Source organism: Bombina bombina, chromosome 1 (genome assembly GCF_027579735.1).
Source record: "Bombina bombina isolate aBomBom1 chromosome 1, aBomBom1.pri, whole genome shotgun sequence".
In the NCBI taxonomy this organism is placed as follows: Eukaryota; Metazoa; Chordata; class Amphibia; order Anura; family Bombinatoridae; genus Bombina; species Bombina bombina.
In genome coordinates, this window is record NC_069499.1 from 653,671,749 (window position 1) to 653,685,998 (window position 14,250).

The window sequence follows — 14,250 nt, forward strand, 5'->3', positions numbered from 1 at the left end:
CAAGTCTATCAAGATTTGTGAGCTGTTTGGGGTGCCATGAAGGCACAGGGTCGGTGGACTCGAGGAATCTCTTCTCTCGATCAACATTTTGGAACTTCGAGCGATCTTCAACCCTCTGATGGCTTGGCCTCTTCTGGGTTCGTCCCAGTTTATCAGATTTCAATCAGACAACATTACCTCGGTGGCTTACATCAACCATCAGGGGGAACGAGAAGCTCCATAGCCATGAGGGAAGTATCTCAAATTCTGGAATGGGCATAGGCCCTCAGCTGCTCGCTTTCAGCGATCCACATTCCGGGTGTGGACAACTGGGAAGCGGACTTTCTCAGCAGACAATCGTTTCATCTGGTGTAATGGTCTCTCCATCCCGAGGTGTTTGCGGAGATTTGCAACAGATGGGGAAAGCCAGAGATAGATTTCATGGCGTCCAGACTCGATGCCTAGCTACCCAGATATGGGTCGAGGTCCAGGGATCCTCAGGCGGAACTGATAGATGACTTAGCATCAACCTAGTTTAAATCTTTCCACTTTTACCTTGGGTAGTGGCCCGCATCAAGCAGGAGCAAGCTTAAACTATTCTAATTGCTACATCGTGGCCTGGAAGGATGTGTTTTGCGAACCTGGTGGAAATGTCGTCACCTCCTACATGGAAGTTACCTTGTCACAGGGATCTGCTGGAACAGGATCCTTTTGTTCATCGAAATCTGGATTCTCTGAGGCTGACTGTGTGGAGATTGAAGCCTAGTCCTAGCCAAGAGAGGTTTTTCTGAGAGTGATTAATACTCTCATTCAAGTTAGAAAGCCGGTCACCTGTCGCATCTATCATAAGATGTGGAGGACCTACTTATTCTGATGTGCAGAAAGTGGATTCCCCTGGCATATAAGGTCAAGGTATCCAGGATTCTTTCCTTTCTCCAGGACGGCTTGGAGAAGAGGCTTGCCGCTAGTTCCTTAAAAGCATAGATTTCGGCGCTATCTGTGTTATTACACAAGAGGCTAGCTGAGCTTCCTGATATTTAGTCTTTTGTACAGGCTCTGTCCATAATCAGACCTGTGTTTAGACATTCAGCTCCTCCTTAGAGTTTAAATTTGGTTCTCAAGGTTTTGCAGAGTGCTCCGTTTGAGCCCATGCATTCGGTTGACATTAAGTTATTGTCTTGGAAGTTTCTTTTTCTACTGGCTATTGCTTCGGCAAGCAGTCTCTGGGATGGCGGCCTTGCAATGTGAGCCTCCTTACCTAGTTGGGTTTCCTCCCTAAGGTGGTGTCTGATTGCAACATCAATCAGGAGATCGTGGTTCCTTCCTTGTGTCCTAATCATCCTCCTCCTTCAAAGGAACGATTACTTCATAATTGTGTGGTTCGAGCTTTGAAATTCTATCTTCAAGCTAAGAAGGATTTTAGACAAACTTCAGCATTGTTTGTTGTCTATTCTGGGAAGCGCAGAGGGCCAGAAGGCTTCTGCCACTTCCTTGGTTGAGGAGCATTAAACGCTTAGCATATGAATCAGCAGGACATAAGCCTCCTCAGAGGATTACGGCTTATTCAACTAGAGCTGTGGCTTCTTCTTGGGCCTTCAAAAATGAGGCCTCTATGGAGCAGATTTGTAGGGCATCTACCTGGTCCTCCTTACTTTTTCAAAGTTTTACAAATTTGACGTGTTTGCTTCGGCTGAAGCAGCTTTTGGGAGAAAGGTTTTGCAGGCTGTGGTGCCCTTTAAGATAGGGTCCGCCTCTTTTTACACTCCCGTTTTCATTCAGTGTCCTCTAGAGCTTGGGTATATGTTTCCCACAAGTAAGGAATGAAGCAGTGCACTATCCTCATATTAAGATGGAAAACATAAATTATGCTTACCTGATAATTTCATTTCCATCTGTATTACGAGAGTCCACGACCCCCGTCCGTTTTCTCCGTTGGGTAGACCAAAATTTTTGTTTGTTCTTCTGGCACCATTTATACCCTGATATTTCTCCTACTGTTCCTTATTCCCTCAGCAGAATGACTGGGGGATGAGGGAAGTGGGAGGGGTGGTATTTAAAGGGACACTCAATCAAAATTAAACTTTCATTATTCAGATAGAGCATGCTATTTTAAACAACTTTCCAATTTACTTCCATTAACAAAATGTGCACAGTATTTTTATATTTAAACTTTTTGAGTCACCAGCTCCTACTGAGCCATGTGCAAGAATAAGTGTGTATGCATTTGTGAATGGCTGATGGCTGTGTCATGGTACAGGGGGAGTGGAAAAAGACATAACTTTTAAAATTGTCAAAAAAAATCTACTACTCATTTGAAGTTCAAACTAAGTGCTATTGCATTGTCTTATTATCTTGCATTTGTTGATTATGCAAATCTACTATGTTGACTGGTCCTTTAAGCCTTTGGCTGGGGTGTCTTTGCCTCCTCCTGGTGGCTAGGTTCTTTATTCCCACAAGTAAAGAATGAAGCCGTTGACTCTCCTCATACAGAAGGAAACATAATTTATGTTTTTTCGCAACATGTGAAGCATATCTAGATATTCTCAGTGCACCAGCATTTTAAATACTGCAGCTGTTCAAATTATGTCACTTTAGAGGGCATCAAACAAATGAACATCTTTTTTTTTATTTCTTTGTCTTTCTACAAGTGGTAGAGAATGAAATGTATTGTACGTGAGCTGTCGCATTTGTCAATTTCCTTTTAGAATATTACTTTTACTCCAATAATCCTTATGTGGCAGAAAAGATGCTAATGGTTCAAATGATTTATATTTTTACAGTTGCAAGAGAACCAGGATGAAATCGAAAATATGATGAATGCCATATTTAAAGGTGTTTTTGTGCACAGATATCGGTGAGTATTTTTTTTATTACTTTGTTATTCATTCTATTTCTAATGCGAACTTCATTTTTTTAATTTTTTTTTTTTTTAAGAGATTCCATTGCTGAAATCAGAGCCATTTGCATTGAGGAGATTGGTGTATGGATGAAGATGTATAGTGATGCCTTCCTTAATGATAGCTATTTAAAATATGTTGGTTGGACAATGCATGACAAGGTATGTGTATGATTGTAAATATAATTGCTGCTTTTTCATGTAATTCCTAGTCTCATAAACTGTCTTGTCCTCATTTTCTTGCCAATAAGAACAATAAGAAAGTAAATCTGAAATTCTTTTTGCCCTCTAATATACACAAAAGTTTATGTAAGTATCTTATATGTCGGAAAGCTTTATCTTGTGTACAATGAATATAAAAAAGAATAAGTAATGACGGTTGTTTAGAAGTTTTTTTTCTTGGAAATAAACCCTGATATTGTTAAAGTATGCAGTTTATTTCTGGATTCACATATATACAGCATTTGCACTTCTGTCCTTTTGATATTTTTGTGGTCTTGCTTGTACATATGTTCCTCTTAGTTACGTCTATTTAATTTCCTATACATTTTATTGGCTTTCTGTCTTTTAGCAAGGGGAGGTTCGCCTAAAGTGTCTTACTGCTTTACAAGGACTGTATTACAATCGAGAACTAAATTCTAAGCTGGAGCTGTTCACTAGCAGGTTTAAGGTAATAACATTATTTATTTACTTATGTTAAATGAATATTACATTTTTTAAAATTATTTTTAAAAGCCCTTTTTTAATTTTTTATAGGATCGAATTGTGTCAATGACTCTTGACAAAGAGTATGATGTTGCAGTTCAAGCAATAAAACTACTGACTCTGGTTTTACAGTACGTATAAAAATTTAGGATTTTTTTTTAATAAACATTTCAAGTTATATAAGTTATTTCAGATTTGCTTTTAAGGACTATTCTATTGTTAATGAGTCTTAAGTGTTTTATACCAAAAGGCTCTCAAACCTCATCTGGAATCCAGACGTATTTTTTCTGCTATTTTTTTTTTTTTTTACACAGAAAGTATTGCCTAGTTACTTAAGGGCCAGTAAACATACCAAATAATGTTATATAATTCTGCACATAGTTCAGAATTATGTAACATTAGCTTAGAGCTAGCTTTATAAAACAAAGGGCTACATAGATATTTACCTAAGAAAATTACTTTTACAGAACGCCACTCCTTGCTCTACTGGTCTGTTTTCTTTCCTATGGCATGGAGAGTCCACAAAACATTCTAATTACTAGTGGGATATTCACTCCTGGCCAGCAGGAGGTGGCAAAGAGCACCCCAGCAGAGCTGTTAAGTGTCACTTCCCTTACCCATAACCCCCAGTCATTCTCTTTGCCTTGATCACGGGAGAATGTGCGAAGATGGTGTCTGAAGAAATTCAAGAATTTAATCCTTTAATGGGTACTTTTCCCTGCAAGCAAGGATTGGGACTATGCTGTGTCTATTTCAATCTTTTTAGTATGAGTAATGGTGGCTTTTAGCAGTTATAAGATGGCGAGGTGGTCCTTGCTTAAATTCTAACATTAATGTTATCCCAGGGTTTGTTACTCTGTTTTTCTTTTTTCTTCAGGTCCTTGTCAGTAGTCGTGTGAGACTGACAGACCTGGGAGATTATATCTGCCCTGCAGCTGAAGTTCCTAGGTCCCTGTCAGGATTTGTTCTGCCAGACCAGGAGCTACTGAGAGCTGGAAGACTAGTAACTCCCTTGATTACCCTTTCTTTCATGTAATTAGCAAGAGTCCATGAGCTAGTGACGTATGGGATATACATTCCTACCAGGAGGGGCAAAGTTTCCCAAACCTTAAAATGCCTATAAATACACCCCTCACCACACCCACAATTCAGTTTTACAAACTTTGCCTCCTATGGAGGTGGTGAAGTAAGTTTGTGCTAGATTCTACGTTGATATGCGCTCCGCAGCAGGTTGGAGCCCGGTTTTCCTCTCAGCGTGCAGTGAATGTCAGAGGGATGTGAGGAGAGTATTGCCTATTTGAATTCAATGATCTCCTTCTACGGGGTCTATTTCATAGTTTCTCTGTTATCGGTCGTAGAGATTCATCTCTTACCTCCCTTTTCAGATCGACGATATACTCTTATATATATATATATATATATATATATATATATATATATATATATATATATATATATATATATATACCATTACCTCTGCTGATTTTCGTTTCAGTACTGGTTTGGCTTTCTACAACATGTAGATGAGTGTCCTGGGGTAAGTAAGCCTATTTTCTGTGACACTCTAAGCTATGGTTGGGCACTTTTTTTTATAAAGTTCTAAATATATGTATTCAAACATTTATTTGCCTTGACTCAGGATGTTCAACATTCCTTATTTTCAGACAGTCAGTTTCATATTTGGGATAATGCATTTGAATAAAACAATTTTTTTCTTACCTTAAAATTTGACTTTTCCCTGTGGGCTGTTAGGCTTGCGGGGGCTGAAAATGCTTCATTTTATTGCGTCATTCTTGGCCCGGACTTTTTTGGCGCAAAATTTCTTTTCTGTTTCCGGCGTCATACATGTCGCAGGAAGTTGCGTCATTTTTTACGTTCTTTTGCGCCAAAAATGTCGGCGTTCCGGATGTGGCGTCATTTTTGGCGCCAAAAGCATTTAGGCGCCAAATAATGTGGGCGTCTTATTTGGCGCTAAAAAAAATATGGGCGTCACTTTTGTCTCCACATTATTTAAGTCTCATTTTTTTATTGCTTCTGGTTGCTAGAAGCTTGTTCACTGGCATTTTTTCCCATTCCTGAAACTGTCATTTAAGGAATTTGATCAATTTTGCTTTATATGTTGTTTTTTCTATTACATATTGCAAGATGTCCCATGTTGAAGCTGAGTCAGAAGATACTTCTGGAAAATCGCTGCCTGGTGCTGGAGCTACCAAAGCTAAGTGTATCTGCTGTAAACTTTTGGTAGCTGTTCCTCCAGCTGTTGTTTGTATTGAATGTCATGACAAACTTGTTAATGCAGATAATATTTCCTTTAGTAAAGTTACATTACCTGTTGCTGTTCAATCAACATCTAATACTCAGAGTGTTCCTGATAACATAAGAGATTTTGTTTCTAAATCCATTAAGAAGGCTATGTCTGTTATTCCTCCTAGTAAACGTAAAAAGTCTTTTAAAACTTCTCATTTTTCAGATGAATTTTTAAATGAACATCATCATTCTTATTCTGATAATGGCTCTTCTGGTTCAGAGGATTCTGTCTCAGAGGTTGATGCTGATAAATCTTCATATTTATTTAAAATGGAATTTATTCGTTCTTTACTTAAAGAAGTCCTAATTGCATTAGAAATTGAGGATTCTGGTCCTCTTGATACTAAATCTAAACGTTTAGATAAGGTTTTTAAATCTCCTGTAGTTATTCCAGAAGTTTTTCCTGTTCCTGGTGCTATTTCTGAAGTAATTTCCAGGGAATGGAATAATTTGGGTAATTCATTTACTCCTTCTAAACGTTTTAAGCAATTATATCCTGTGCCATGTGATAGATTAGAATTTTGGGACAAAATCCCTAAGGTTGATGGGGCTGTCTCTACTCTTACTAAGCGTACTACCATTCCTACGGCAGATGGTACTTCCTTTAAGGATCCTTTAGATAGGAAAATTGAATCCTTTCTAAGAAAAGCTTACTGTGTTCAGGTAATCTTCTTAGACCTGCTATATCTTTGGCGGATGTTGCTGCAGCTTCAACTTTTTGGTTGGAAGCTTTAGCGCAACAAGTAACAGATCATAATTCTCATAGCATTATTATTCTTCTTCTTCAACATGCTAATAATTTTATTTGTGATGCCATCTTTGATATCATTAGAGTTGATGTCAGGTATATGTCTCTAGCTATTTTAGCTAGAAGAGCTTTATGGCTTAAAACTTGGAATGCTGATATGTCTTCTAAGTCTACTCTGCTTTCCCTTTCTTTCCAGGGTAATAAATTATTTGGTTCTCCGTTGGATTCTATTATCTCAACTGTTACTGGAGGGAAAGGAACTTTTTTACCACAGGATAAAAAATCTAAAGGTAAATTTAGGTCTAATAATCGTTTTCGTTCCTTTCGTCACAACAAGGAACAAAAGCCTGATCCTTCATCCTCAGGAGCGGTATCAGTTTGGAAACCATCTCCAGTCTGGAATAAATCCAAGCCTTTTAGAAAATCAAAGCCAGCTCCTAAGTCCACATGAAGGTGCGGCCCTCATTCCAGCTCAGCTGGTAGGGGGCAGATAAAGTTTTTTCAAAGGAATTTGGATCAATTCCGTTCACAATCTTTGGATTCAGAATATTGTTTCAGAAGGGTACAGAATTGGCTTCAAGATAAGGCCTCCTGCAAAGAGATTTTTTCTTTACCGTGTCCCAGTAAATCCAGCGTAGGCTCAAGCATTTCTGAAATGTGTTTCAGATCTAGAGTTGGCTGGAGTAATTATGCCAGTTCCAGTTCTGGAACAGGGGCTGGGGTTTTATTCAAATCTCTTCATTGTACCAAAGAAGGAGAATTCCTTCAGACCAGTTCTGGATCTAAAAATATTGAATCGTTATGTAAGGATACCAACATTCAAAATGGTAACTGTAAGGACTATCCTGCCTTTTGTTCAGCAAGGGCATTATATGTCTACAATAGATTTACAGGATGCATATCTGCATATTCCGATTCATCCAGATCACTATCAGTTTCTGAGATTCTCGTTCCTAGACAAGTATTACCAGTTTGTGGCTCTGCCGTTTGGCCTAGCAACAGCTCCAAGAATTTTTACAAAGGTTCTCGGTGCCCTTCTGTCTGTAATCAGAGAACAGGGTATTGTGGTATTTCCTTATTTGGACGATATCTTGGTACTTGCTCAGTCTTCACATTTAGCAGAATCTCATACGAATCGACTTGTGTTGTTTCTTCAAGATCATGGTTGGAGGATCAATTTACTAAAAAGTTCATTGATTCCTCAGACAAGGGTAACCTTTTTGGGTTTCCAGATAGATTCAGTGTCCATGACTCTGTCTTTGACAGACAAGAGACGTCTAAAATTGATATCAGCTTGTTGAAACCTTCAGTCACAATCATTCCCTTCGGTAGCCTTATGCATGGAAATTCTAGGTCTTATGACTGCTGCATCAGACGCGATCCCCTTTGCTCGTTTTCAAATGCGACCTCTTCAGCTCTGTATGCTGAACCAGTGGTGCAGGGATTACACAAAGATATCTCAATTAATATCTTTAAAACCGATTGTACGACACTCTCTGACGTGGTGGACAGATCACCATCGTTTATTTCAGGGGGCTTCTTTTGTTCTTCCGACCTGGACTGTAATCTCAACAGATGCAAGTCTTACAGGTTGGGGAGCTGTGTGGGGGTCTCTGACGGCACAAGGGGTTTGGGAATCTCAGGAGGTGAGATTACCGATCAATATTTTGGAACTCCGTGCAATTTTCAGAGCTCTTCAGTCTTGGCCTCTTCTAAAGAGAGAATCGTTCATTTGTTTTCAGACAGACAATGTCACATCTGTGGCATACATCAATCATCAAGGAGGGACTCACAGCCCTCTGGCTATGAAAGAAGTATCTCGAATTCTGGTTTGGGCGGAATCCAGCTCCTGTCTAGTTTCTGCGGTTCATATCCCAGGTATAGACAATTGGGAAGCGGATTATCTCAGTCGCCAAACGTTGCATCCGGGCGAATGGTCTCTTCACCCAGAGGTATTTCTTCAGATTGTCCAAATGTGGGGACTTCCAGAAATAGATCTGATGGCCTCTCATCTAAACAAGAAACTTCCCAGGTATCTGTCCAGATCCAGGGATCCTCATGCGGAAGCGGTGGACGCGTTGTCACTTCCTTGGAATTATCAACCTGCCTATATCTTTCCGCCTCTAGTTCTTCTTCCAAGAGTGATTTCCAAAATCCTAATGGAGTATTCGTTTGTAAGGCTGGTGGCTCCAGCATGGCCACACAGGTTTTGGTATGCGGATCTCGTTCGGATGGCAAGTTGACAACCTTGGACACTTCCGTTAAGGCCAGACCTTCTGTCTCAAGGCCCATTTTTCCATCAGGATCTCAAATCATTAAATTTGAAGGTATGGAGATTGAACGCTTAATACTTAGTCATAGAGGTTTCTCTGACTCAGTGATTAATACTATGTTACAAGCTCGTAAATCTGTGTCTAGGAAGATCTATTACCGAGTTTGGAAGGCTTACATTTCTTGGTGTTCTTCACATAAATTCTCTTGGCATTCTTTTAGAATTTTACAATTTCTTCAAGATGGTTTGGATAAGGGTTTGTCTGCAAGTTCCTTGAAAGGACAAATCTCTGCTCTTTCGGTTCTTTTTCACAGAAAGATTGCTAATCATCCTGATATTCATTGTTTTGTACAGGCTTTGGTTCGTATCAAGCCTGTCATTAAGTAAATCTCTCCTCCTTGGAGTCTCAATTTGGTTCTGAGGGCTTTACAGGCTCCTCCGTTTGAACCTATGCATTCTCTGGATATTAAATTACTTTCCTGGAAAGTTTTGTTCCTTTTGGCCATCTCTTCTGCTAGAAGAGTTTCTGAATTATCTGCTCTTTCTTGTGAATCTCCTTTTCTGATTTTTCATCAGGATAAGGCGGTGTTGCGGACTTCATTTTATTTTTTACCTAAAGTTGTAAATTCTAACAACATTAGTAGAGAAATTGTTGTTCCTTCATTGTGTCCTAATCCTAAGAATTCTCTGGAGAGATCTTTGCGTTCTTTGGATGTAGTAAGAGCTTTGAAATATTATGTTGAAGCTACTAAAGATTTCAGGAAGACTTCTAGTCTATTTGTTATCTTTTCTGCTTTTACGAAAGGTCAGAAGGCTTCTGCCATTTCTTTGGCGTCTTGGTTAAAGTCTTTGATTCATCATGCTTAGGTAGAGTCGGGTAAATCACCGCCTCAAAGGATTACAGCTCATTCTGCTAGGTCAGTTTCTACTTCCTGGGCTTTTAGGAATGAAGCTTCTGTTGATCAGATTTGCAAAGCAGCAACTTGGTCTTCTTTGCATACTTTTACTAAATTCTACCATTTTGATGTTTTCTCTTCTTCTGAAGCAGTTTTTGGTAGAAAAGTACTTCAGGCAGCTGTTTCAGTTTGATTCTTCTGCTTATAATTTCAGTTTTTTTCATTATAAGATTAAAACTTTTTGATTTGGGTTGTGGATTATTTTTTCAGCGGAATTGGCTGTCTTTATTTTATCCCTCCCTCTCTAGTGACTCTTGCGTGGAAGTTCCACATCTTGGGTATCTGCTATCCCATACGTCACTAGCTCATGGACTCTTGCTAATTATATGAAAGAAAACATAATTTATGTAAGAACTTACCTGATAAATTCATTTCTTTCATATTAGCAAGAGTCCATGAGGCCCACCCTTTTTGTGGTGGTTATGATTTTTTTGTATAAAGCAGAATTATTCCAATTCCTTATTTTTTATGCTTTCGCTCCTTTCTTATCACCCCACTTCTTGGCTATTCGTTAAACTGAATTGTGGGTGTGGTGAGGGGTGTATTTATAGGCATTTTGAGGTTTGGGAAACTTTGCCCCTCCTGGTAGGAATGTATATCCCATTTGTCACTAGCTCATGGACTCTTGCTAATATGAAAGAAATGAATTTATCAGGTAAGTTCTTACGTAAATTGTTTGTTTTTTTTATCCACCCCCCTACTAATCCACAAAATATTTTTTTTTAATAAATACAGAAATTGCAGTTTTAAAACCAGATGGATAATTACATGAAAAATTACATTGACTTGCCATAGTGACAAAATAGCATTTTGTATCTGTAAACCATACAAGTCTACTCACTCAAGAGAAGTCAACCAATAAACAGGTGAAACTTGAAAAATTAGAATATTGTGCAAAAGTTAATTTATTTCACTAATGCAACTTAAAAGCTGAAAAGCTGAAACTAATATGAGATAGACTCATTACATGCAAAGCAAGATAGTTCCAGCCGTGATTTGTCATAATTGTGATGTTTATGGCTTACAGCTCATGAAAACCCCAAATCCACAATCTCAGAAAATTAGAATATTATGAAAAGGTGCAATATTCTAGGCTCAAAGTGTCCCACAGTCTGGTCTCTCAGTCTGGTTCAGTAGGAATCACAATCATGGGAAAGACTGCTGACCTGACAGTTGTGCAGAAAACCATCATTGACACCCTCCATAAGGAGGGAAAGCCTCAAAAGGTAATTGCAAAAGAAGTTGGATGTTCCCAAAGTGCTGTATCAAAGCACATTAATAGAAAGTTATGTGGAAGGGAAAAGTGTCAAAAGGTGCACAAGCAGCAGGGATGACCGCAGCCTGGAGAGGATTGTCGGGAAAAGGCCATTCAAAAGTGTTGGGGACTTTCACAAGGAGTGGACTCAGGCTGGAGTCAATGCATCAAGAGCCACCACACACAGATGGATCCTGGATATAGGCTTCAAATGTCGTATTACTCTTGTCAAGCCACTCCTGAACAAACAACGTCAGAAGCGTCTTACATGGGCTAACTGAGCAACAGACCTGGTCTGTTGCTCAGTGGTCCAGATTATTCTTTTCTGATTAGAGCAAATTTTGCATCTCTTTTGGAAACCAAGGACCCAGAGTATGGAGGAAGAATGGAGAGGCACACACTGCAAGATGCTTGAAGTCCAGTGTGAAGTTTCCACAGTCTGTGTTGATTTGGGGAGCCATGTCATCTGCTGGTGTTGATCCACTGTGCTTCATTAAGTCCAGGGTCAATGCAGCCGCCTACCAGGAGATTTTGGCGCACTTCATGCTTCCTTCCGCAGACGAGCTCTATGGGGATGCTGACTTCATTTTCCAGCAGGACTTGGCACCTGCCCACACTGCCAAAAGCACCAAAACCTGGTTCAATGACCGTGGGATTACTGTGCTTGATTGGCCAGCAAACTCGCCTGACCTGAACCCCATAGAGAATCTATGAGGCATTGCCAAGAGAAAGATGAGAGACATGAGACCGAGCAATGCAGAAGAGCTGAAGGCCGCTATTGAAGCCTCCTGGTCTTCCATAACACTTCAGCAGTGCCACAGGCTGATAGCTTCCATGCCACGCCGCATTGTCAGTAATTGCTGCAAAAGGGGCCCAAACCAAGTAGTGAGTACATACAGTATGCATGCTTTTACTTTTCAGAGGTCCTATATTGTTCTATGTACAATCCTTGTTTTATTGATTGCATGTAATAATCTAATTTTCTGAGATTGTGGATTTGGGGTTTTCATGAGCTGTAAGCCATAATCATCACAATTTTGACAAATCATGGCTTGAACTATCTTGCTTTGCATGTAATGAGTCTATCTCATACATTAATTTTACCTTTTAAGTTGCATTAGTGAAATAAATGAACTTTTGCAAGATATTCTAATTTTTCGAGTTTCACCTGTGTGTGTGTGTGTGTGTGTGTGTGTGTATATATATCTATATATATCTATATATATATATATATCTATATATATATATCTATATATCTATATATATATATATCTATATATATATATATATATATATATATATATATATATATATATATATATATATATATCAGTTTATCTTTCATTGGTATGAAAGCTTGATGTAACTCTGTCAATATAACAAACTAAATAATCTTTTTGCTCATCAGTTAACACTGACCAGTAAAAGTGTATGGGGCCCTGGCAGAAAACAAAAGCCAGAATCCACACTTTTTCAGGTGGGCATGCGTCATGTGAATCCCCCTGTTAGCTGGGCAGTGATCCTGAAGGCTCCAGACTCCTTCCTTGCACACTTTGGATTTCAGTATGCTCTTTGGGCCAGAATGTGTTCTTTGTTTGTGCCTTGCAATATATGTGTTTATATACATTTAATATGTATATAGGCCATTTATGTTGATACTCAGCTTGTGTGCTTTTTTTATTCAAGGAACTTCAGTCTTGTTGGTTAAGGAGGCTCGGCATTTGGGAAACAGGACATGTTTTGGTAATTTATTTTTATTTGGCTGTGGAAGAGCATGCAAACTCATGCATCAATATAACACCATTTTCAGCATTACACGCTGTCTGGTGCTAGCAGGTTGATGTCTGTTTTGGTGCATGCTTTCATTTTTTATTTATTTTTTTTAGTTTTTTTTATCCTACATTTATATTTTCCTATTTTGCTGCATGGTTCTTAATTTAGACTCATATTATCTTGGCATATTGTGTATTATGTTATAGATAATGTCTTAAGTTCCACTCTTCAAAGTCTGGTAAGTGGATATATTTTCCACATATGTTCTTTAATAGCAAAAATATAGAAAAATATCTTTAGACAGTGAAAGTCAAAGTGCTGTACATTTAAGACTGGAGAAACAGATGTTTCTGTATTTCCTGTATTGATTTTATGTTGGCTGTTAATGAGCATTACATGCATTCTGTGCAACCTGAAATTAAAGTATCTGAATATGAAACGTTTATCCTTAAGGGACATAAAACTTTTGTTTAGTCTTTTAATAGATTAACATAATTTTAATTGTTCTGCAGTACCCTTTTAAATGCCTAATGTGGAGTATGCAGTTTGAGTTCTTGAGATAATTGAAAAATCCACACTTTACAGCCCCCTTTGCAATGTCATTTCTTTCATGTAATTAGCAAGAGTCCATGAGCTAGTGACGTATGGGATATACATTCCTACCAGGAGGGGCAAAGTTTCCCAAACCTCAAAATGCCTATAAATACACCCCTCACCACACCCACAATTCAGTTTTACAAACTTTGCCTCCCGTGGAGGTGGTGAAGTAAGTTTGTGCTAGATTCTACGTTGATATGCGCTTCGCAGCAGGCTGGAGCCCGGTTTTCCTCTCAGAGTGCAGTGAATGTCAGAGGGATGTGAAGAGAGTATTGCCTATTTGAATTCAATGGTCTCCTCCTACGGGATCTATTTCATAGGTTCTCTGTTATCGGTCGTAGAGATTCATCTCTTACCTCCCTTTTCAGATCGACTATATACTCTTATATACCATTACCTCTACGGATTCTCGTTTCAGTACTGTTTTGGCTATCTACTATATGTAGATGAGTGTCCTGGGGTAAGTAAGTCTTATTTTTTGTGACACTCTAAGCTATGGTTGGGCACTTTATATATAAAGTTCTAAATATATGTCTTTAAACTTATATTTGCCTTGATTCAGGATAATCAATATTCCTTATTTCTTCTGTTAAGTGTGATCAGTCCACGGGTCATCATTACTTCTGGGATATTACTCCTCCCCAACAGGAAGTGCAAGAGGATTCACCCAGCAGAGCTGCATATAGCTCCTCCCCTCTACGTCACTCCCAGTCATTCTCTTGCACCCAACGACTAGATAGGATGTGTGAGAGGACTATGGTG

At 38.8% G+C, this 14,250-nt stretch overlaps 1 protein-coding gene across 1 annotated transcript in view; it reads left to right on the forward strand.

Moving 5' to 3' along the window:
* Positions 1-14,250, forward strand: part of STAG2 (stromal antigen 2) — an 848,979-nt gene that overhangs the window by 388,889 nt on the left and 445,840 nt on the right. The window contains exons 10-13 of the mRNA XM_053699120.1: positions 2,760-2,833; positions 2,914-3,037; positions 3,447-3,545; positions 3,632-3,711. Coding sequence (XP_053555095.1) covers positions 2,760-2,833; positions 2,914-3,037; positions 3,447-3,545; positions 3,632-3,711 — 377 coding nt within the window. The remainder of the gene's footprint in view (positions 1-2,759; positions 2,834-2,913; positions 3,038-3,446; positions 3,546-3,631; positions 3,712-14,250) is intronic.